This window comes from Leptodactylus fuscus, chromosome 1 (genome assembly GCF_031893055.1).
Source record: "Leptodactylus fuscus isolate aLepFus1 chromosome 1, aLepFus1.hap2, whole genome shotgun sequence".
Lineage (NCBI taxonomy): Eukaryota > Metazoa > Chordata > Amphibia > Anura > Leptodactylidae > Leptodactylus > Leptodactylus fuscus.
The window spans coordinates 311,247,788-311,269,795 of record NC_134265.1 but is presented as its reverse complement, the minus strand read 5'-3'; the positions used below and the strand labels follow the sequence as shown (position 1 = coordinate 311,269,795).

Genomic DNA, 22,008 nt, shown 5'->3' with positions numbered 1-22,008 from the left:
ACAGTTAAAAGAAACTTGTTATATAAAACTTAAAATAATCATATTGTGTGACGGACGTCACAGCTACACTAAATGTAATCGTATTTGGTTTGAAAACACTACATAATAGGGAAAACTTTATTAAATAGAAAAATAGTATGCCCAAAGTAAACATGGCGACAGCGGAACCCTCCCAGCAGGCTGTACGGCTGGATCAGCTGACAGAACAGGGACAGGTCTGTTTTCCGGGGTTGACAACTGACTGCTCGGTTTTGTGGATACGGGGTGGTCGTGTCCTGAGGATCTCCAGCCCGGGGACGTGACAGGCATGTACTGAGGGCCCTGCTGACGTATTACTGCAGCCAACCCCTCATCTGGTAATAGGAGTAGCCCCTGTATGTCTGTATGTAGTATACTGCACTGAGCTGTGATGTCACCACACATGTGTGTCAGCAGGTAGTATGCACAGGTACATGTACAGGAAGACATTGCATTGCTTCAGTAAGGACAATCTGCTGTAATGAGGGTTATTGCTGATCAGCCTGGGCACAGCTGTATGGCTATGATCATAAGCTTGTGGGCCCCTGTGCTAATCTGCACCAGGGCCCCCACCTACTATGTGTATGTTACAGGCTCCTAGGAGGTTTAGGCACTACCCCCAGGGTGCACCTGACCTGTGATTGTAAAGCTAGCAATATACAATGTAATGCCAGTACCTTGTAGGGCGGCTTCTACTCTTTCCAAAGACGCCTTTCTTATTCTGCACTGCAGCTTAATTTTTATGAGAATAAAACATTGATTTTTATGAAAATAAAATAAAAAGGGCTTTAGGGGCGTTTCATCTGCATCTCTAGATACGCTTCTAAATGCTTCTCAGCTCTGACCCCATTACTTGAATAACATTGCCCAATTTGCCACACTTTGTCTGCAGTTAGGATCGGTTATCTAGAATGGAGGGCAAATCCCCGGCAGGAGAAGAAATGGCCCCTAAAGCCCTTTTCATCTAAATTGCATAAGAATAAAATCATGTTTTTACTTAAAAATGGAGCTGTAATACAGAATAATAAGAATAGTAGAAGCCGCCCTCCAAGGTACTGTCATTAGTCTGTTACTGATTTTCCTGCTGAAGTGGCAAATTTTGAGTATTCTGTGAACAATTGTTCATGCATAAACGTATGAATGTTCATCTCATGCAGCCTACCATCAACTAAAACTGTAATCTTATGTGTATGGACTAGACTGGCAGACCTGGGGGCAATCTGGGTGTTGTAGCCACGTATTTTTCAAAGTATGGGCTGGTCAGAAACCCTGTAGGGCGAACATTGGTTTAGTATAACAAACATTGGTTGGAATGTTTGGTGTTGTTTGTGAATGATGGCAGTCTGAAGTCTGATATGTATGGCCAGCTTTAGTATTGGGAGCCTTCTATTTTTACACATCAAAGTAAGTGGGTCAAGGATCAACCATTCCCTTGAGTATTTTTCCGTACATGTGACTGACCCATAAGTCTTTAACTTTGCTCGAGGATCATGGCCCATTTGGGGAAGCCCAAGGAAAGGAGCAAATCTCAAGTTCGGTAATTGTACATTGAAGGGCTAACCTATGGAAACACCTGTAAAATCCGATTTATTTTTTGAAGCTGGATATGAAAGTGGGAAATTGTGGATTCGTATTTGCGGACAGTAGAAACCACAATGATCATGTGCATGTAGTCTAACCCCTTATCAAACCCCACCTCAATAGGATAGGGCAGGGGTAGGGAAGCTGCTGTGAAACTACAACTCCCAGCATGCTCCATTCACTTCCATGGGAGTTCAAAGAACAGCAGAGCAAGTATGCATGCTGGGAGTTGTAGTTTTGCAACAGCTGGAACGAAAGGTTCTCTACCCCTGGGATAGGGGATAATTTGCAGAGCGGTCAAGGTCCAGCCACAGTGCCTTGCACACCTGTCATGCAGACATGTTGCAGGTCCTTTCATTTCTATGGCACTACCAAAGATTGCTAAGTGCTGTAACTTAGTTATGTCTCCTGATCTGCAACTTATCCTCTACTCTGTGGATATATTTTGTTTTATTTTATGCCAGTGTCGGTGCACTTTGGAGAACAGCTAGCATGCAGTGGCCCATTCTATATTGAAGCTGACTGCCATGGATCTGGCTCCATAAATCCCTCATGGTTATCACTGGGGCAAAGTATAACCAGCTATACATTTCCTCTTATAATAATATTCTATTTACCTGCCGTGCATATAGGAGGGCCATGGCAGTCACAGCAAGAGCCTCTGCATGTAGTAACTCTCCTCTATGGCTCATAGGGGGCATCCTGAGGACGGTTCTCCTCTTTATGATGGCCATGTTTAATAGGACAGGTATCTCCTCAGTTTATGGCAACAGCCAAACATTCATACTTGCTGCCAAAGGGAAAGGAGATAAGTTGTTGTCACGAGTCAAAAGTCAAATATTCCTAAATCCTGTTATCCTCCAACAGCTTACTACAGGGCAATCTGGTTGCACCCCTCTAGATTATAGATTGTGAATAGCTGGGCAAGATCTTTTGGTGGAAGGTTCATATTGTCTAGAAATCCTGACACATTTACTACTTGTGTGCTACTGTGAAACACTACATGTATGATTTCCTTTTTCCTTTTCTTAGGTATTTTCATTAACATAAAAAATGAGCCCCACACAGTGGGATTTCCCTGTGGAGTTATGCTGCCGTCCTATGGCCTTTGTGACCCTCACTGGATTAGATGTGACATATAACGCTGTTCATCGCGCCATTTGGGATGCATTTTGTGCAAACAGACGAGCAGACCGTGTACCCATCTCATTTAAAGTGCTTCCTGGAGACCATGAGTATCCAAAATGTAGGACAAAGGTATAATGTTCTTGTATTTTTTTGATGTTTTATATCACATAATGCTAGGTATTAAGTGGAACTCCGTAGTCAAGGCTCAGTGTATTAATGGTAGTTATGATAGTTGTTTGTCACTAGAGCTTTAGTTGTTTATAGTTATAATTGTTCTTAAAGCATGTATAATCTCTGTACTTTTCTTCTTTCTTCAGCGAACCTCATATGAATGGTACATCCCCAAGGGAATCCTTAAGACGGGTTGGATGAATAAACACCTTAACCTAGTGCCAGCTCTGGTTGTGGTGTTTTATGAACTTGACTGGGATGAGGCCCAGTGGAAAGAGAAGCAGTCAGAATGTGCAACCAGAGTGGAAATTGTAAGGTAAAGATGATGTAAGACTAAACCTGTACTTAGACGTTAAGTATTTCTTTGCACAATCTGACCACATTCTAGGACCTATTACCATTCAATGGACACCCTAATAGGTCCACTCTGTCTTACCCAGCAATATTCAAGCCAAAACCAAAGAAGTGTAGTGTAAGTCTGTGCATGTATATATATTTATATAGCTATAACATATAAGTTTAATATTAGTATATGCTGTACTGATACACATGTATAAACTGTTGCGCTGTGCGGCGTAGCACCCAGTAGAGTAGGGACCCACTATAAAGAGGACGCCGTGAAGTGGCTAGTGGGCTTATACTCCTTGATCAATATGTATACTAAGAACCTCATGTTCAGTATTGTAGAATTTGCTGAGAAGCCTAGATCAATGTATAAGACTGGGATGTGCGGGCCATGTCTTTCTCTTTTTTTGCATAGACATGTAGAAACTGTAGCCACGTTGTACAGTGAAAATGTCCACTTACTGGTCTATATCTGTGCCACAGGCAGAGCCTGCAGGGAAGAAACACCAAGGTGGCCGTTGTTCTTATTCAGAAGAAAACTCCTTTACCACCAGGTATGGTATCACTAGGGAAGATTTCAGAGATTCATTACTTATTGTGAGATATGCTGTCTATGTGAATAGTGAGCAGGGCTGGGCTGTGGAGTCAGATTTGGGGCCCGTTTTGGGTGGAGTCAGAACAAAAGTTACCGATTACGGCTTCAAAATAAAATTATTAATTTTAATCTCTATATACAATTCTTGACATTGTATAATGAATCAGTTTAGTTTCTTTGCATACTTACTTTCATAGATATTCAATCACAGTTTTTTTGTGACTAAGTTTTTTCTACTGACCATTGCTGTCGGCCATTTATGAAGGAGTAGAAGCAGGAGTGGGAGTCAGTGCTTTGGCCTCCTGACTCCATAGTCCTGCTTACAAGATATACCCTGTGTGTGCAGAAATATCTTTGTAGAAGTGAGCACCTTACTTGTTCACATTTTATATCCTGCATCCATATGTCACCTTTATTCTGATCATTCATTACTTAACCATTCATGGTAGTCAGTATCTAATTTCTTGTGCAGGCGAAGATCTGATTGCTTCTGAAAGAGCGGCCGCCCTATGCAATGCCTGTGACCTTTCAGGGAAGTCGCTGTTTGTGCTGCCCCACACTGATCACTTGGTAGGCTACATAATCCGGTAGGTAACTGTACACTCTGCTATCATTCACCAATATAATATGTATTATTGGTTTTCTCTTGTCTATGGCAGCATTATATATTGCCGATGAACAATTCGCTTTGCTTGTGCCATGTGTTTTTGCATATCATTACTTAATGGTGATTACCAGGTATGAAGGAGTGAAAATATACTCACTATTAAAATCCAAGTCCTGATCTCTGTTTCGGGAGCGCAGCTTGCATGACTAGTGAGATGAAGTAGCCTCCACATACTATCCCATAGACATAGAGACCTTGAATCTGTACATGTCATTTGTTTCTTGAGAATCGAATTGATTAACCATTTCCTCTCCTTCTTTCCCCTTAGATTAGAGAATGCCTTTTATGAGCATGCACAAACCTACTACTACACTGAGATTAGAAGGATCAAATCTCATAAGGAATTCTTGAATAAAACCACACATCAGGTACAGTATAGAGAAATAAGACTTGTCATTATCAGTCCTAAGATGGCAAGGTTGGCACAAGACACGTTTATGGCACTTCTACTGGTAGAAAAGAAAGGGGTTCACCTTAGTAGTTATCAGATAATGCTGCCCTGTATAAGAGCGGTATAGTATGGGGATAGGTCTACACTTACATTGTCCAGAGCTGCTCCAAAAAAACATTTACCAGATAATTGCATCCATGAACGTAGCGCTTCCCCCTTCATCCCCAGGCTGCTGTGCATACAGATATATTCGGTTATGGATTTGGATGACCTGTCCATTTCACTTGAATTGGAGCTGAGCTCCAATAGCCAAACACCACCTATACACAGGGAATGGAGCTGTGCTTCAAAAAAATTGTATTTCTTTGTTCCAGTGTAGGAAAAAAAAACCCTTTGAAGATATGTGGTAGCATACTTTTAAGGACACAGACTTATTACTGCATCATATCCAAACCAGGTTTCAAGTACCCTAGGGGTGGTCCAAATAATGGTAAATAAGTGAACCCATGGTGATGTCCCAGAATGCTAAAGACATATATGGGGATGCATGCTTACTTCAGCAGCGCTTTCTCATCAAAGCCAAAACATTTGCTGGTCTTGGGACCACCCTTGGGGCACCTGCTACCTAATTTGTATACAAGATAAAAGTGCAATGGCCATAATGGTATGTTTACATGTCTTTAAAGAGGTTGTCCATCAAAGTTGGATACTGATGACTAATCCACAAGAAGGGCATAGGCTTCAGATCAGCTGTTTTATCCATAAGAAGCTGTATACATAGTATACGGCTGGAACAAGTTTTACTCCTATTCAAGTAAATGGGAGCAGAGCTGCAATTCCAAGTGCCATTGTTACAGCTGATCAGCATGGGGTCTTGGGGTCATCAGTATCCAACAACTCCTTTAAGTCCTGTACCTGGCACTGTTATTGGCTTAGTAGCCATAAAGGGTCTGATAGAATAATTTTAATCGTGACATTTTGTATGGACACGTAACACTAAACTATTTATTATGTATTGTGTTCCAGCTCCTGTTTGTGAGGCATCAGTTCAAGATTGCATTTTTCAGTGAACTGAAACAAGATACCCAGAATGCCTTAAAGTAAGCACATAATGTCACCTCAGATAAAAAGTTATGTAAAATATCATGTACCGAGCTCTACTGTGTTTATGGGGCATGGATCCTTTGCAGATATTGGGTGAGTTGATCTGGTGGATATTAGCAGTTCTCCATTTATTCTCTTTCTGTTCAGGAATTACAGGACAGCTTACAACTTGGTGCATGAACTGAGGGCTCATGAAACAAATATGCTGGAAATAAAGACTATGGCTGGATTCATCAACTACAAGGTAAGCTGGCTCATACCATTCTGTATACCAATGGCAAGCAAACAGTGATAAAGTAAGATGCATCTATACATAAATGGTAAAGAAATAAAAATCGATATCTATGATGCCATTATGGTATTGTTGCTTAAAGGGGCTCTATCACTGCGAAAAGTCATTTTTAACTAATCACATCTTTGCATAGCCTTTAGAAATGCTACTTCACACCTACCTTTAGTATGTAGATTGCCTCAGTGGTTTCTGAATAAGTCCGTTTTTATTCATATGCTAATGAGCTTCCAGCCAGCACAGGAAGATCCCAGCAGCACTCGTCTCTGCTATTATCTTCGATGTGTATGTGCAAACAGGAAGCTGAGTCATCATCATCAGCAGCCTGTGCATAGGAAACAATAGCAATGGGGGTGCACGATGCATCATGTACCAGTCTAATTAGCATATGAATAAAAATTGACTTATTCAGAAACCACTGAGGCAATCTACATATTAAAGGTAGGTGTGGAATAGCATTTCTAAAGGCTATGCAAGGATGTGATAAGTTAAAAATGACTTTTCCCAATGATAGAGCCCCTTTAACAAGGAGATATGGCGCAGGACTACAATTCTGCCACTAGATGCCGGTATGTGACATTTGGACAGAAATAGATGGTTTTAACATACTGGTAATATAGTATGCAAAGGACTATTAATTATATAAAACTTAATCTTTAATATCAATGATAGTAAAATAGACAGTTACAGTAAGACTGTATCAAAAATAGTGCACATGTCAAACTGTGCTCAAGATTACTGTAGTAAAGGAACAGTCTTAGCCGAACCTAGTGAGAGGTCACGGGGACTCAGTACGACTTGAAGGTGGAGGTTGATGTCTTACAACCTATCTTTTAAGTTCCCAATGACTCCAGTCCTGACAAGGACAGTCCCTAAAGCTCTCCCTGAAATTTTCCTATCAAATCAACTCTTTCTCCCAATGCATTTTTTTTTCTTTCTTTTTATAAATTCCCTCTAGTACCTCCTCCCCTTGTACTGTGTTTCCATGATCATTGGGAAAGAGAGCCTTGCGCTGGGTAAACATGTCTGTGGTGCTGACTGCGGCGCCAGAGGTTACTGACCCTTGGTGTAGGCCATTGCGTTTCAGAGGTTTTACTGTGTGTATGTAATAAACTTCTCGGCTGCATAGGGTTTTAATCAGATTTTAGATGTTCTTGAGGGCCAAGGGAAGTGTCTGGGTAGTCCTTGTTAAGGAGCCTCTGTAGTTGTCCTATATACAGCTAGTGGCAAATGCATTCTGTAAGGTGAATTTTATTTTATAGCTTGTCTGCAAGTTCCTCCAAGGTGGTGTTGGAACTAAAAGTGGCAGCACTTTGTCAATCAGCAGGTTGTGAAACTTGGAAACCTGAATGCCCTATAGTTATATCATCCTCACTGTGTAAGGTCCTGGCGGGTATATTGTACTACGTGCTCTGCAGTATTCTGCAAAAATGGGAAATAGACATGGGTACATGTACTAGATTTGGGTGACAACTTCAACAATAGCATCTTCTGAGTCTGCTTCAATGTCTTAAGCCAAAAGTAAATAGTATAAAATACATAAGGAGTTATCGGTGAACTATATAGAATTTGTAGATGCAGTTTTCAATGGCCGTCATCTGAATGCTTGTTCAGCCAGCAGCTTTTCCTCTTGTGCCTCATAGATATGCACTGTGCTTGGTCAAGTGTTCATGTCTTCTCAATAGGGAGAGGAAAGTAAGTTGTCACGATTGTTTGGCCTTCGCTTATCTTCCATGGGAACACTGGTAATAATTTGGGTGATTTCTGAGGTTAAGAGGGTTGGATGATAAATCTGGGGCATCTTCAAATGGTCAAGTATTGTTGATAATATAATATGTGTTGTTAAGAACATAATATTCTTCCGAGCACCCTTCTAACTAACGTTCATGTCTCTTCTCTTTTTCTGTAGATCTGCCGTCTGTGTTTCCAGCACAACACTCCTTTAGATGCCATTGCACAGTTCAGGAAACACATAGATTTGTGCAAGAAGAAGATAGGCAGTGCTGAGTTGTCCTTCGAACATGCGGCCTGGATGTCTAAACAGTAAGGACTTCCCTATATGACTGCATTAGCTGATATTGTACGGTATATTCTGTGTAGCGTTTTGGCAGTACTCTCTGTATTTCTGGTGTTTTATAGATTCCAGGCCTTTGGGGATTTATTTGATGAAGCTATTAAGCTTGGATTGACTGCCATACAAACCCAGAATCCTGGCTTCTACTACCAGCAGGCTGCGTATTATGCCCAGGAACGCAAGCACCTTGCAAGCCTTCTGTGTAACCATGATGTACGGCTGTATTCTCTTTGTTATTCAATATGCCTATATGCTAAATATATTTTTCACTGTGTATTATATGCCAGTAGGGGTGATCACTGTTTTATAATAGCTCTAGTATGGTTAGTGTATAAGTCGTTATTTTCGGTAACAAATTATTTTTGGATGTAGATTGCTGCCATACTGTAAAATCTTGTCTTTCTCTTACCATTATTTTGCATTGTCTTATACTTGTATGACATGTTTAGTCCTCTGTAGCATATCCCAGCCCAGATCCTCTGGAGACCCCGAATGGTGTGTTGGACTTCTATGGACAGAGGGCTTGGAGACAAGGCATATTAAGTGAGTTAACAATGCACTGAAACATTTGGTTGTGTCCAGTGAGCTCTCAAGTTCATATCCTACATATAATGTTATCTGTCTCCCTTTATCTTATCACACTACACAATATAAAGGGCTTATTTTACTTTCCATGTTTTACAACATTATAGAATAATCCCTGTACCGGTGTCCCATACTGCCCTGCAGCAGGCACTTGGCTGTGTAATAACAGACCTACATTACACACAATTTAATGGCCAGAATTGTAGGATCTATTTAACCCTACAATTATGCAATGTCTGCTCTTGACCATGGTGATCAAAGAGGGTTCCCCCTTTCATCAGGTACCTGATTTTTTGTTTGGTTGGGAATGAGCATTACCCTATACAGTTGCCCTGGGGTCCTTGTCTTAACAGTCTGAATTATCATGAGTATTTTAATACATTATTGGTTTGAAATAAAGTTTCAGTAATCCCTTCATGAGTTTAAAAATCTAATACAAATGTACAAAATGTATAAAAATTTTATAAAATTGCACAAAAATTTATTAAATATATTAAGAAATAATTTAAAATAAATTAAAAATACTAAAATAAACTTACTATAATAGTAAAAATATTACCGGTATATATATTACATCAGAGGGAATTTTTTTGGAACCAGGGGCTTTTCTTTCTTTAAAGGGGCTCTATCAGCAAAATTATGCTGTATGAGCCCCACATATGCGTGAATAGCCTTTAAAAAGCTATGCAGGCACCGCTAATGTTATTTTAACCCCCCCACCCCGTTTTAAAATAAAACCACAAAACCATATATGCAAATTATACTTATCGTGCACGGTGGGCGGTCCTGCACGGTCCGACGTCATCTTCTCGCACGTCTTCCTCTTCTTTCTTCTTCTTTCGGCGACGCCCTCTGGTCCTGGCTCTTCCCCAGCTTCATCGTCCTCTTCTTCCGGCGGGACTGGATCAAATCTGGCGCGTGCACAGTAGCGCTCCCTCCGGAGCGCTACTGCGCATGCTCCCATTACATTTTTCTCAGTGGCAGTACTCTCGCAACCTTGAGGTAAGCGCCAGATTTGAACAAATCACGCCGCAAGATGAGGACGATGAAGCCGGGGAAGAGCCAGGACCAGAGGGTGTTGCCGAAAGAAGAGGAAGGCGTGCCAAAAGATGACGTGCACCGTGCACAATAAGTGTAATTTGCATATATGTTTTTATGGTTTTATTTTAAAAGTGGGGGGGGGGGGTTAAAATAAGATTAGCGCTGCCTGAATAGCTTTTTAAAGGCTATTCAGGCATATGTGGGGCTCATACAGCATAATTTTGCTGATAGAGCCCCTTTAAACCAATACGCCCTGCAGAATGTTTATGTGGCCTAAAATGCCACATTGTCCTGGGGTCCATTATGGTCGCGTGACCCCCTGATAATAATTTATGTAGCACAAACATATTCCGCAGCCCTTTACAATGTGTAGGGTTCAAGTACAGGCAAAAAAAAAAAGGCAGAGTAATGGTAATTTTTTATTGAATTTTCTAATTTATGTTGAAGCACAACTCCCATTGCATCCTCCAGTATGGAGAATGGTTATTTTTTTTCAGCATCCTGCTACAATCTCTGCATCCCATTGCCCCAAATCTGCAGCAAGTTCCTCCATGTGAACATACCCGTAGACTATGAGTAGAGAAGATTGCAACCTGTTTTTGCCATGTGTAGTGGTAGACACAGGCTGCGGTAATATGGTATACGACTACACAAAGGTGGTCTAGACTGAACTCTAAATGTTAGCTCACTTTGTGTTTGGTCACAGTTAGTGACATAGTTAATAAAAAATAAATTACAGTTATAAAAATATATATAAAATCTTGAGCAATACATAAGGCCTTTTGCAGATGGTAGTTCCCTTTTAATATGAAGATTTAGGAGTTAGGTGGCTAATGGCATTTGGTCGTCTTTAGTATAGGCCGTTTCTTTCAGTTGACTTTCACATGGAATGTAGGGAATCCTCACGTTCTATGAGACCCCAATGATTCCGCCTCTGTATTCCAGCATAACAGCGTATTAGATGTCAGTCAGCAGTAGTCTTGCTGCAGGATACCATTACTAGCGCACCTCATGGCTGACTATTGTGTGTGTTATTCAGGTTTCGATCTTTCTGATCCAGAGAAGGAGAAGGCAGGTATACTCGCACTGCAGCTAAAGGAGAGAGATGTCATCCACTCGGTAAGCAGCTTTTCTGTCTCAGAGCTTTGCCTAAAAGTGATTACGTAAAGGAAATGTGCCATTTACGGTTTTTTTATACTTATTAAAACCAAGTAGTGAAACATATGACTGTTCTTACTTTAAGTTTTAAGGTTTTTTTTTTTTGTTTTTTTTTATTATGGCGACAGCCATCTTGCCTGAACTGCTATTTGCAGCATCTAGAGAGATGCTTTATGGTAGCCAAATAGACACAATAGTTTGGATGTTTAATGAGGTCTATAGGAGAGTTTTATAGATCTGCTCTGTGACCTTTTAATGTGCAAGGTGAGGTAGTGGATAAGTTGTGGCCATTGCCTATTGTAAGTGGTAGTCCCTATGTTACCTATAGTAATCCTGCTTGTACCGACTGCTGAAAACTGATCGCTACAGAACTGTAAAAACTGCAAGATTTTAGGTTTTGTTGTTTGTTTTTTGTAAATATAGATAGTAACAGGGAAAATATAAAAATAAATATAAAAATAAATTTCCAAAAATGATGTAGAGATATATTTAACATAAAACTTAATAAAAAATTTAATTTGAAACTTAATTTAACTATAACTTTTGCCCCTTTTCTGTATCAGGAGCTTATTATTAGCCTTCTCAGCAATGCTGTAGCTCAATTCAAGAAATACAAATGCCCACGGATGAAAAGCCACTTAAGTAAGTTCTTTTTAGTAGGTATATTAACTACCATTCCGCTAATGCCATGGAAGCTAAAGCAAGATTTTTTTGTCTGGGTCTTACTGTGGGAAGGTGGCGAGTCTACACTCATCACTAGACTTATTCACATGTAGCTGCGGTGTGATTTCATGAAAGATTTGGTGTCATAAGAAAACTGGTTTTGTAGCCATTTAAAGTTCTGCAGTGTTTTACAGTGTTGTTTCCTTCTTTTGGAAATGTATATTTCCTGTTTTGTGTACATTCACCCATGTTTTAATGACCATGTAATGGGCACAGCTGTCTGTGTCATAATACTAAAAATTCACATTACAGGGCGATTTGGGACACTAAAACACCCACAGGAGGTCGTTATTAGAGATGAGCAAGTACTATTCGAAACTCCAGTTTCGAATAGCACACACCCATAAGAATGAATGGAGGTAGCCGACACGCAGGGGTTAAGCAGCCGGCCGCCGGCAAAGTCGGCAATGCCGGCCGCTTCCATTCATTCTTATGGGTGTGTGCTATTCGAAATGGCCATTTCGAATAGTACTCACTCATCTCTAGTCCTTATAGATTGGAGTTTAGTCTCCCAAATTGCACTGTTTTAAATCTATCCATGCCCACGTTTAAAAAACAAACAAACAAAAAAAAAACTAAAATCTTTATACTTATCTAGAGATGAGGCACCTGTGTGGCTCTTCAATGAAGCCGAAGACATATACTGCGGCTTTATTTAGGACCTGTATGTCAAATCCTAAATTTTACTTGACAGATTCCCTTTAAAGAGTATATTCACACGGAGGAATTTGGTGCTGATCTTGAGGCTGATTCTGGGGAGGGGGGGAATGATTCTAGGGCTATTCAGTGAGTGAAAGCTGCAGCATAAAGAAGAGGGCCGGAAAGTGGAGAGGGATTTGAGGCAGAAGTCTACCTAAAATTCCTCTTCACTTTGTGCTGTGTGAAAGGGCCCTTAAAGGGATACATGCTGCTCTACCAGACAGTATGAAATACCAGTTGGATTACACATAACATAGGTTATTGTTTACTGTGTAAATGAAAATTTATCTTTAAAAAGGGCTGAACAGAGGGAGAAGTCTCCGCTGCCAGGCTCACTTCGGGCTTCTTGCTTCCTGGCTTAGCTTGATTGACAAGTATGCGAATAGGGAGAGGCCTTCCTAGTCAGGAGATGCCAAGTGTGACTCGCAGAGGACACTTTACCCTACGCCAAGCTCTTTTTAAACCATTTTTTTTTCTGATATGCTGTAGTATTTCCGCATAAAACATTGTTCTTTGTAATAAGGGAATCTTTTGAGATTTCATGGCATCTGTGGTTAGCACAGCAGGTCTTTTGATAAAATTTTATTCGCTGTCTTTCTTTAACAGTGGTGCAGATGGGTGAAGAATATTACTACGCTAAAGACTACACGAAGGCCCTGAAGTAAGTTTTAATTCTTTAAAGGGAGTCTGTCATTTGAAAAACTCATTTTCAACTAAAGGCAGGATGGAATAGCCTTGAAAAAGGCTATTCTACTCCTACCTTTACTTCTTTGATTCTCCCTACCGTTTCTTCAAAATTTGGTTTCTTCTGGTATGCTAATGAGGATCACCGAGCACCAGGGGCGTTCCCTCAGCGCTCCGAGCACACCCTACGTCATACCTGTCCACTGCCCGTTTCATGCAGAGCCGACTGCACATTCCTGAGCGGCCATTTTGTGGTGGTCTGGAGAACTGAACGTACGAGTGCAGTATGCTCATGTAGCGGACCACCACAAAATGGCCACTTGGGCATGTGCAGTTGGCTCTGCCCGAACCCAAAAGTGGCAAAGCCGATTGCGCATGCCCGAGCCACAGGGTCTGGAGAAAAGAAGGAGAGGATGGAGCACAAGCATGAAAAGGGCAGTGGACAGGTATGACGCAGGGGGTACTTGGAACACAATGCGTGGTGCTCCATGATCCTCATTAGCACACAAGAAGAAACCGAACTTTGAAGAAACGGTGGGGAGAGTCAAAGAAGTATAGGTAGGAGTAGAATAAAAGGCCTTTTTAAAGACTATTCCATAGTGCCTTTAGTTGATAATGAGTTTTTCAAATGATAGACTCCCTTTAACAAATTGAATGTTTTAAGTAATAAACCTTATTCCAGTAGTTTATGACAGGGAAGCCCTATGGGTGATTCTCCTACCAGAAAATTACAGAATAACTGTTTCTAATGCTGGACTTTGCAGGTACATCATGCCATGTCACTTCATAGTCACCAATAAATCAACCATCAACCATAAAATCATATATGCAAATTATACTTATCGTGCACGCTGGGCGGTCATGCACGGTCCGACGTCATCTTCTGGCACGCCTTCCTCTTTCTTCTTCTTTCGGCAACGCCCTCAGATCCTGGCTCTTCCCCGGCTTCGTCGTCCTCTTCTTTCAGCGGGATTGGTTCCAATCCGGCGGAGTATCGCTTGCCTCAAGGACGTGAACATACTGCCATTGAGAGAGATACTGTGCATGCGCGGGATTTGAACAAATCCCGCCGAAAGAAGAGGACGATGAAGCCAAGGAAGAGCCAGGACCGGAGGGCGTCGTTGAAAGAAGAGGAAGGCGTGCCAGAAGATGACGTCGGACCGTGCAGGACAGCCCACCGTGCACAATAAGTATTATTAGCATATTTGGTTTTATTTTAAAACGGGGGGGGGGGGGGGGTTAAAATAACATTAGCGGTGCCTGAATAGACCTTTTAACGCATATGTGGGGCTCATACAGCATAATTTTGCTGATAGAGCCCCGTTTAATATTTTTTTCTTTGCATGCACAATACGGACTCTGTCTATAGGAGCTGGTTTATAATTACATTCACTTCCCAGATATTGTGCAGAATTGAATATACATTTTTATGCCCAGGTTGCTGGATTATGTCATGGTTGACTACCGCAGTGAGCGGTGGTGGACTCTCCTTACCTCAATACTAAGTACGGCTCTGAAGTGTTCTTATCTCATGGCACAACTCAAAGACTACATCACCTACTCCTTGGAGCTGCTTGGAAGAGGTAAGAACTCTGATCTCATCTTTCTTCAGTAAGGGCAGGATTAATTATTTCCATAAGATAAAATGGTAATTCACGGTCATTACAAGGGCTGTTGGAAGTGGTAAACTCCTTTGAGTTCATTATAAATGTGAAGCTGTGCACCCTAGTAATAATAATAGTTGATCCAAAGACGATCCGTTCACTCAGATGAAGTTTTCAGTGGCAAAAGGTATTACTATACTACCATGTTTCTCCGAAAATAAGACAGGGTCTTATAATATTTTTTGCTGTGAAAGATAGGTTACGGTTAATTTTCATTACACAATACCATATGTGTTTGTGTAATATTTTACTACTTTTGCACAAAAAAAAAAAATCACTGTTACTTTTTGAATCATATTCTGATGGTCATAACCAGGTAGAGCGCTGCTGAATCAGGGTGGGTTCACACCAGCGCCCGATGTCCCTTTTGCAGGTTTCTGTTTCCTGCCCGAGAAACTGGACAGGAGACAGAGACCGGCAGGCAGTTTTCAAACCCATTCATTTGAATGGGTTTGTAAAGTGTCCGCCCGTGAGCGTCTTCTGCTCTCCGCAGTGAAACCTGTTTTTTTTTAACTGGACACAAAGTCGAACAGGCAGGATTTTGTGTCCAGTTAAAAAAAAAAAAACTGTTTCGCCGCGGAGAGCAGAAGGCGCTAACCGGCGGACACTGAATGCTGGGTTTCTGTCTTCTGCCGACAGAAAACGGAAACCTGCAAAATGGAGATTGGGCGCTGTTGTGAACCCGCCCTCATTTTGCCTAGTCAGAATTTCACCAAATACTGAAATTAACCCTGTATCTGCCCTAGACCACTAGGGATCCTGACATTAACCCTCTCATTGGCCTTGGCTACCAAGGATTTTGACATTACCCTTTTCACTGCCCTAGATAATCTTCATTGTTCTATGCCTGGTATCTGTTTAATTCAGTTTTTCTGGATGCCACATAGCTCTTGATATCTGGCTGCTTTATAGCTTACTATTAGGGTGCTGTGTATTAATATTTACTGGATGCAGTTGTGTTTTGCCAGGCTCAGAGGGTACGGTGGTCAGGCTCCAACCTGTTACGCTTACTAGCTTAAAAGGATTTCTGATATAATGCTGTCTGGATTACGTTGTCAGGTTTTCTTTGTTTATTCTCCAAACAGCATCCACATTGAAAGACGACCAGAAGTCCAGGATTGAAAAGAACTTAATCATGGTGTTAATGGTGAGTGTACACTTTATATACGGAGGATTTTGCATGTTGACTCATTGGTGATTATACTGTCTTCCATAATGTGCAGAATGAGAGTCCTGATCCAGAGCCAGAGTGCGATGCGTCCATGGTGAAGCTGGCTCAGCGGCTGTGGGCGGACAGGGTGTCATTAGCGGGCAGTAATATGTTTACCATTGAAGTACAAGACTTTGTTCCATTTGGTAAGTGTAATAGTGTATTTATTGTGACCTAAATGTATATGGTTAATGGTTTAGAAATCCAGCTTCAACCGAGTAGAAATCTTCAGTAAAATGTAACTTTTATTTACCAACCATTAAAACGTTACATAGTAACAAAGGGTAGACAGGTTGTCTACCCTTTGTTACTATGTAACATTTTAATGGTTGGTAAATAAAAGTTACATTTTACTGAAGATTTCTACTCGATTGAAGCTGGATTTCTAAACTTTTTTGGATTACTATTACTGCTGGTTGAGTCTGTCTGGTATCCGTGCTTCCTGGGAAAAGTTTATGCATCTATGACGTAGTGAGCTGGATTTTGCTACTTTTGTGTATATATGGTTAATTGTTGACTTGTGTTGTAACCAGATCTTTTTCTATATTTTTATTTTTAACTCTTGCTGTGCAGTGCAATGCAAGGCCAAGTTCCTCGCACCAAGTTTTCATGTTGATACTCCAGTAGAGCTATATGTTTATTTAAAAACCGACTGCCCACATCCCATCCGCTTCTCTAAGCTCTGCGTTGGGTTCAGTAACCAGGTAACATACAAGTTCTCTGTTCAACTGTTTAATTTAAGAAAGATATGTTATAATAATTTCACTCTCGGGTCAAAACCCGCCTGCCACGACTGTCGCGGTCGCAGCTTCCCCCTCCGGAGTCGGCTCAAATGAATGGGCCGACTCCGGAGGTTGCTGCCGCCAGGCGGACACCACAGCTCAGTGAGCTGCGGAATCCGCCTGAAGAAAGGGCAGCTCGCTTCTTTTTTCCGCTAGTGGCAACCTGCCGCTAGTGGAAAAAAGAACGCTAGCGGTCTCCATAGACCACCATTGTGAGGGGGTGGATTATGACGTGGATTACGCACCATAATCCACCCCCTCTGTGCCCATGTGAACGGGCCCTAAAGGGTTTTCTACTTAAGGCTTTTATGCATCTACTATGTATGTATGTATGTATAGAGGAGAAGTGGTAAAACTCCTCCATTGACCCATTTATGCCGGAGGTTATATATTTTTCAGTTCCAATAATGGAACTCTAGGCATAAATGGGTTAAAGAGGTTTACCAAGACTTCCATATTGATGGCCTGTCCATAGCAATAAGTCACTCAGTTTGGTGGGGACCCTCACCCACCCCATCTATAAGTTGTCTGTAGTGGCCGCAGCACAGTGGTAAGGGCTCGTTCACATCTGTGCCCGGTCTCCGTTCATACAGGTTTCCATTAGCTGCTCAAAACAGAGCAGGAGACAGAAAGCTGCTGGACTCTTTCAAACCCATTCATTTGAATGGGTTTGAGAGATGTCTGGCCGTGATCGCCGTTGAGCATTTTATGCTCTCCGTCGCAAAAACTTTTTTTTTTAAAAAACCGGACACAGAGTCGGACATGCAGTATTCTGTGTCTGGTTTAAAACAAAACAGTTTAGCAGCGGAGAGCATAAAACGTTCACCGGCGCTCACGGCCGGACCCGGTCTGACAGGTTTCCGTCTTTTGTATGCAAAAGACAGAAACCTGAAAATGGAGTTCGGGCGCTAGTGTGAACCCAGCGTCAGTGCCATATCCTCCTTATTGTGTACCAGACACAATTTTGTACATTTCATTGTGGCTTTTTCTGGTACTACAGCAATGCCGAGCACAGCCATTGCACAATGTATATCTTTGGGTGTGGTAATCAAGACGTGGCACTGGAAATGGTGTTGCAGTCCAATCAGGCAGCCAATCAGTAGGGGTACAAGGGATAGGGCACCCACAGATCTCAAACTTCACAAAACCCAATCTGTATTTCAATGAAGTGGGAGGCAATTGTACTGTATATTAAAGGAGTCATAGGTCATCAGTTTCTGATCTTTGGGGTCTGACACCCAGACCCTGCACATATCAGCTTTACTGGGTGCTGGAAACTACTGCAGTGGATGAGATGTGGAAACAGGTCGTCTAATATTAAAATAAGAATGCAGTTCCCTAGAACCACTGCTGTACAGTGGACAGAGATGCAGCTCCCCTCTTAATACTTGAATAGGAGCAGACTGCTTCCACTTTCTGTCCATTGCTATACTAGGATGCGGCCAAAACAGCTGATCTATGAGGAGTATGGGTGTTGGACCATAGATCAGTTACTGATGACCTTTACTATGGATAGGTCATGAATATGAAACATGTATTAGGGGGTCAGAAAATCCCTTGAACAAAACAATATGAAATGACACTGTAAAGCAGTGCCCTGAAATTGTTGCAAAGATTCAACCAAAACTGACCCAAAAATTGGAAATATTCTGTTTGTTGTAGTAAATTATCGCATTATGTATTTACTGTCAGTTTACTATGATTTTATGTTCCCTTTCTTTTTTTCTTTTAAAGGAATACAACCAGTACTGTGTGGTGGAAGAGCAGTACCAATCCAGTGATATACTTCAGCAGTCAGCACAAGGAACCATGTGCCTGGTGCCAGGAAAGACCAGAAAGTTCACATTCAAGTTTGTCGCAAAAACAGAAGATGTTGGTAAGAAAATTGAGGTGAGTGAGAGCAAAATACATAAATCCATTAATATGGTGTTTATAACATATACATATTATCTAAAGCTATATATCTACCAGTATAAATACACAGATCAGCCATGACTGTAGATCGACTGCCAGGTAATGTGAAGAACATTGATCAAAAGGGAGGGAGGTAAGGGAGGTATAAGGCCGCAAGTGAACACCTTGTAACTTATACTGTCTTGATGCCAGAAACTACAGGACACCTTCAGAGGACTTTTGGAGTCCATGGGTCAGAGCTTTCTTGTTGACACAAGGACAACTATAAAATATAGAAATACTACCCTCTGCCTGTGACTTCATCTACGTGTTGTTGGCATCAATGATCCGCCTATACTCAGCAAATTGCTGCCATCAATGGTTCGTCTGCTCCGGCGTTTCAGCAATTCAACCTGGCCTACCGCTGAACTTGTTCCTCACACCGTGCCTGTGACTGTTTCGGCATCTCAGCAGCTCGCTGGCATGCCATATAATGAGCGTGTTGTTGGTGTCGATGATTCCCCTCAGCTCCGCTTGAGGAGAACTTTGTTGACTTCTGGCTACCTTCATAGCTCTCGTTGTTTGCGACAAATTAGATTTTGTTAGTTTTTATATACCACTAGAAAGCCAACGCTGAATTCAGCTCACTGTAGGCTTATCCGGTATATGCCCTACTGGTGGAGATATCAGTGCCTGTTAACTTCGGCACCGATATCTTCCCACTGTCAGAAGGGAGGTCCTCATAACTCAGCGTTATTGTTGGGCTGTAAGAAACGCGCCCACCCCCGACTGTACTCTAAGATAGCTTGTACTGTCACTGTATTCAGCAGTATATATAACCACACATTCATGGGGACATGAAAGGTCCTCTTTAAACTTACAAGTAATGAGATGTGAACGCAGGGTCAGATCTGACACAGAACTTGGCCTGTTCTATCAAGTTTTGTTTAAAAACAAAAAAACAAATCGCTGCACTTTAAAGAAGGCCTTTCATGTCTTTGGGCACATGCAATTTTATATACCGCTAGAAAGCCAATAGTGCGCTGAATTCAGAACACTGTTGGACTTCCCGTTATGTGCCCTGGGGGAAGAGATAGCGGTGCAGTTACTGATACCTTTTCACTGTCAGAAGGGCGTTTCTGACAGTCTGTGAGGAACACCCCTCCTGATAGTAGGGTCCATAGACTAGTACTGGGGAGGACATTCATCATCGCTCAGCGTCATGACTGGGCGGTGAGGAACGCCCCCTCTGACATTACAGCGCTGTGGACACTGCTGTTAGGAGGGGCGTTCCTCACAGACTGTCAGAAACGCTTTTCTGACAGTCGAGAAAAGCCAATAGTGTGCTGAATTCAGCGCACTGGTGGCTTTCTAGCGGTATATAAAATTGCATGTGCCAGAGGACATGAAATGTCCTCTTTAAGATTGTATCTGTTGATTCAACCTCATGACACACACGCACACACATATATATATATACACTAGCTGGTACCCGCGACTTCGTCTGCGGTGATTGTAGAAGTGGGTAAATACAGGGAGAGGTAAGGTTTTAGTAGTGTGCTAAAGCTATGAGATAAGAAATGTACTGTTGTATCTTGTTTTTGGTGTAATTTAGAGAACACATGAGACGTTTGTGTTGGATGTAATTTTTATTACAGCTGTTAGAGGGGTTTGTAAAAAACTGTACAGAGCAGGGTGTGTGCTGCCAGTGCTATTGCAGGCTATGTAGCATAGCCTGCAGAAGCCTGGATAGAGTCAGCTGACTGGGAGACCTGGCGGCTGCCATAGCAACCTGACGCCTGCCGCCTAGCTCAGTGTAGGCAGCGGAGAAGAGGCAGAGGATGCCTACGCGCAGTGGGGGACAGATCGGAGGCGGCGTGCAGGTAAGAGTTGGGCGGCAGAGAAGTTAATGTCGCCGCTTGGTGTGGGCACAAACAGGGGATATGACGGTGGCTTCTAAAGTGGGCAAGCACTATGGCGGGCGTCCGGCTCCCGGGCGCCTGCCACAGTGAAGCGGCCGCCATGCGCCGTACTACAACGGCGTATGTCGGCCAAGCTGACAGTGCAGGCATGCTATGTCAGCGGTAGCAGCGATTTAGGCTGCAAGCTTTGTGGATGCAGTGTGGCAGGCGTCCGGCTCCCGGGCGCTTGCCATAGCGAAACTGCCGGCATGCGCCGTACTATTAAGGGGGGTATGTGAGCAAGAGTATAGAAAGAGGGGACATGACGGCGTCTTGTAAAGAGTGCAAACACTATGGCGGGCGTCCGGCTCTGGGGCACCTGCTACAGCGAAACTGCCGACATGCGCCGTACTATTAAGGGGGGTATGCCAGGAAGACTACACAAAGAGGGGACATGACGGCGTGTTGTTAAGTGTGCAAGCACTATGGCGGGCGTCCGGCTCCGGGGCACCTGCCACAGCGAAGCGGCCGGCATGCGCCGTACTACAACGGCGTATGTCGGCCTAGACTACAGTGTGTGCATTCACTGTTGCGGGTGTCCGGCTTCTCATCGGTAGCAGTGAAATAGCCGGCGGCTATGGCGGGCGCTTGCCATAGCCACACCAGCGGCCTAGGCCGTAGTCCTACGGCATATGTGGGGATGGGGTGCAGTAATGTTTTAAGCCACTGTGATGTGTTTCTGGGAGCAATACATGTAGAAGGCAGTAAGGGAGATTGGTGACATTGTTATGGAGCGTAAGGTGTCCGTGCTGTGTGGAAGGATAGAGTAGAATATAGAGGGCCGAAGTAGAGGCAATGTAAGCATGGTATTGCAACTTACCAGTGTCGTTGGCGTGGAGAGGTAGAGAAGCTGGATGGATCGTGAAGACGGGAACAGCAGTGAGGTGAGGGTGCCATCGGGGAGTGTGGCAGGCCGGATAGAGTAGTTCGGGTGCTGATGCCTACGGTGGAGGGGCAAAATGGTGGCGTGCTGGAAAGACGGTCGGGAGGTGGGTAACATGCGCATGCTCCTGCCAGTGAAGTGGCTGGGTGGGCGGGGTCGCGGATCGTCAGACCAGTGGGGGTCGGCAAAGATGGCTGCCTCGGAGTGTTGAAGAGGTAGGCTCCTGGAATATCGTTAAGGTGAGGGTAAAAGCAGTAAAGTATGTGTAAATGTGAGTGTGTGCTGTTAGGGGCTAGGCTGTAGGGGGTAATATGAATTTTGTGGCTTGCTATGGTCCAAAGTGTGTGAGATAGCAGAGATAG

At 42.7% G+C, this 22,008-nt stretch overlaps 1 protein-coding gene across 1 annotated transcript in view; it reads left to right on the top strand.

Moving 5' to 3' along the window:
- Positions 1-201: 201 nt before the first annotated feature.
- Positions 202-22,008, top strand: part of TRAPPC11 (trafficking protein particle complex subunit 11) — a 37,661-nt gene continuing 15,854 nt past the window's right edge. The window contains exons 1-19 of the mRNA XM_075259350.1: positions 202-356; positions 2,632-2,856; positions 3,045-3,214; positions 3,727-3,797; positions 4,311-4,425; positions 4,774-4,873; positions 5,923-5,996; positions 6,148-6,244; positions 8,199-8,332; positions 8,429-8,576; positions 8,813-8,906; positions 11,029-11,108; positions 11,711-11,789; positions 13,176-13,230; positions 14,691-14,836; positions 16,003-16,064; positions 16,141-16,273; positions 16,701-16,831; positions 18,644-18,799. Coding sequence (XP_075115451.1) covers positions 2,653-2,856; positions 3,045-3,214; positions 3,727-3,797; positions 4,311-4,425; positions 4,774-4,873; positions 5,923-5,996; positions 6,148-6,244; positions 8,199-8,332; positions 8,429-8,576; positions 8,813-8,906; positions 11,029-11,108; positions 11,711-11,789; positions 13,176-13,230; positions 14,691-14,836; positions 16,003-16,064; positions 16,141-16,273; positions 16,701-16,831; positions 18,644-18,799 — 2,049 coding nt within the window. The 5' untranslated portion in view covers positions 202-356; positions 2,632-2,652. The remainder of the gene's footprint in view (positions 357-2,631; positions 2,857-3,044; positions 3,215-3,726; positions 3,798-4,310; positions 4,426-4,773; positions 4,874-5,922; positions 5,997-6,147; positions 6,245-8,198; positions 8,333-8,428; positions 8,577-8,812; positions 8,907-11,028; positions 11,109-11,710; positions 11,790-13,175; positions 13,231-14,690; positions 14,837-16,002; positions 16,065-16,140; positions 16,274-16,700; positions 16,832-18,643; positions 18,800-22,008) is intronic.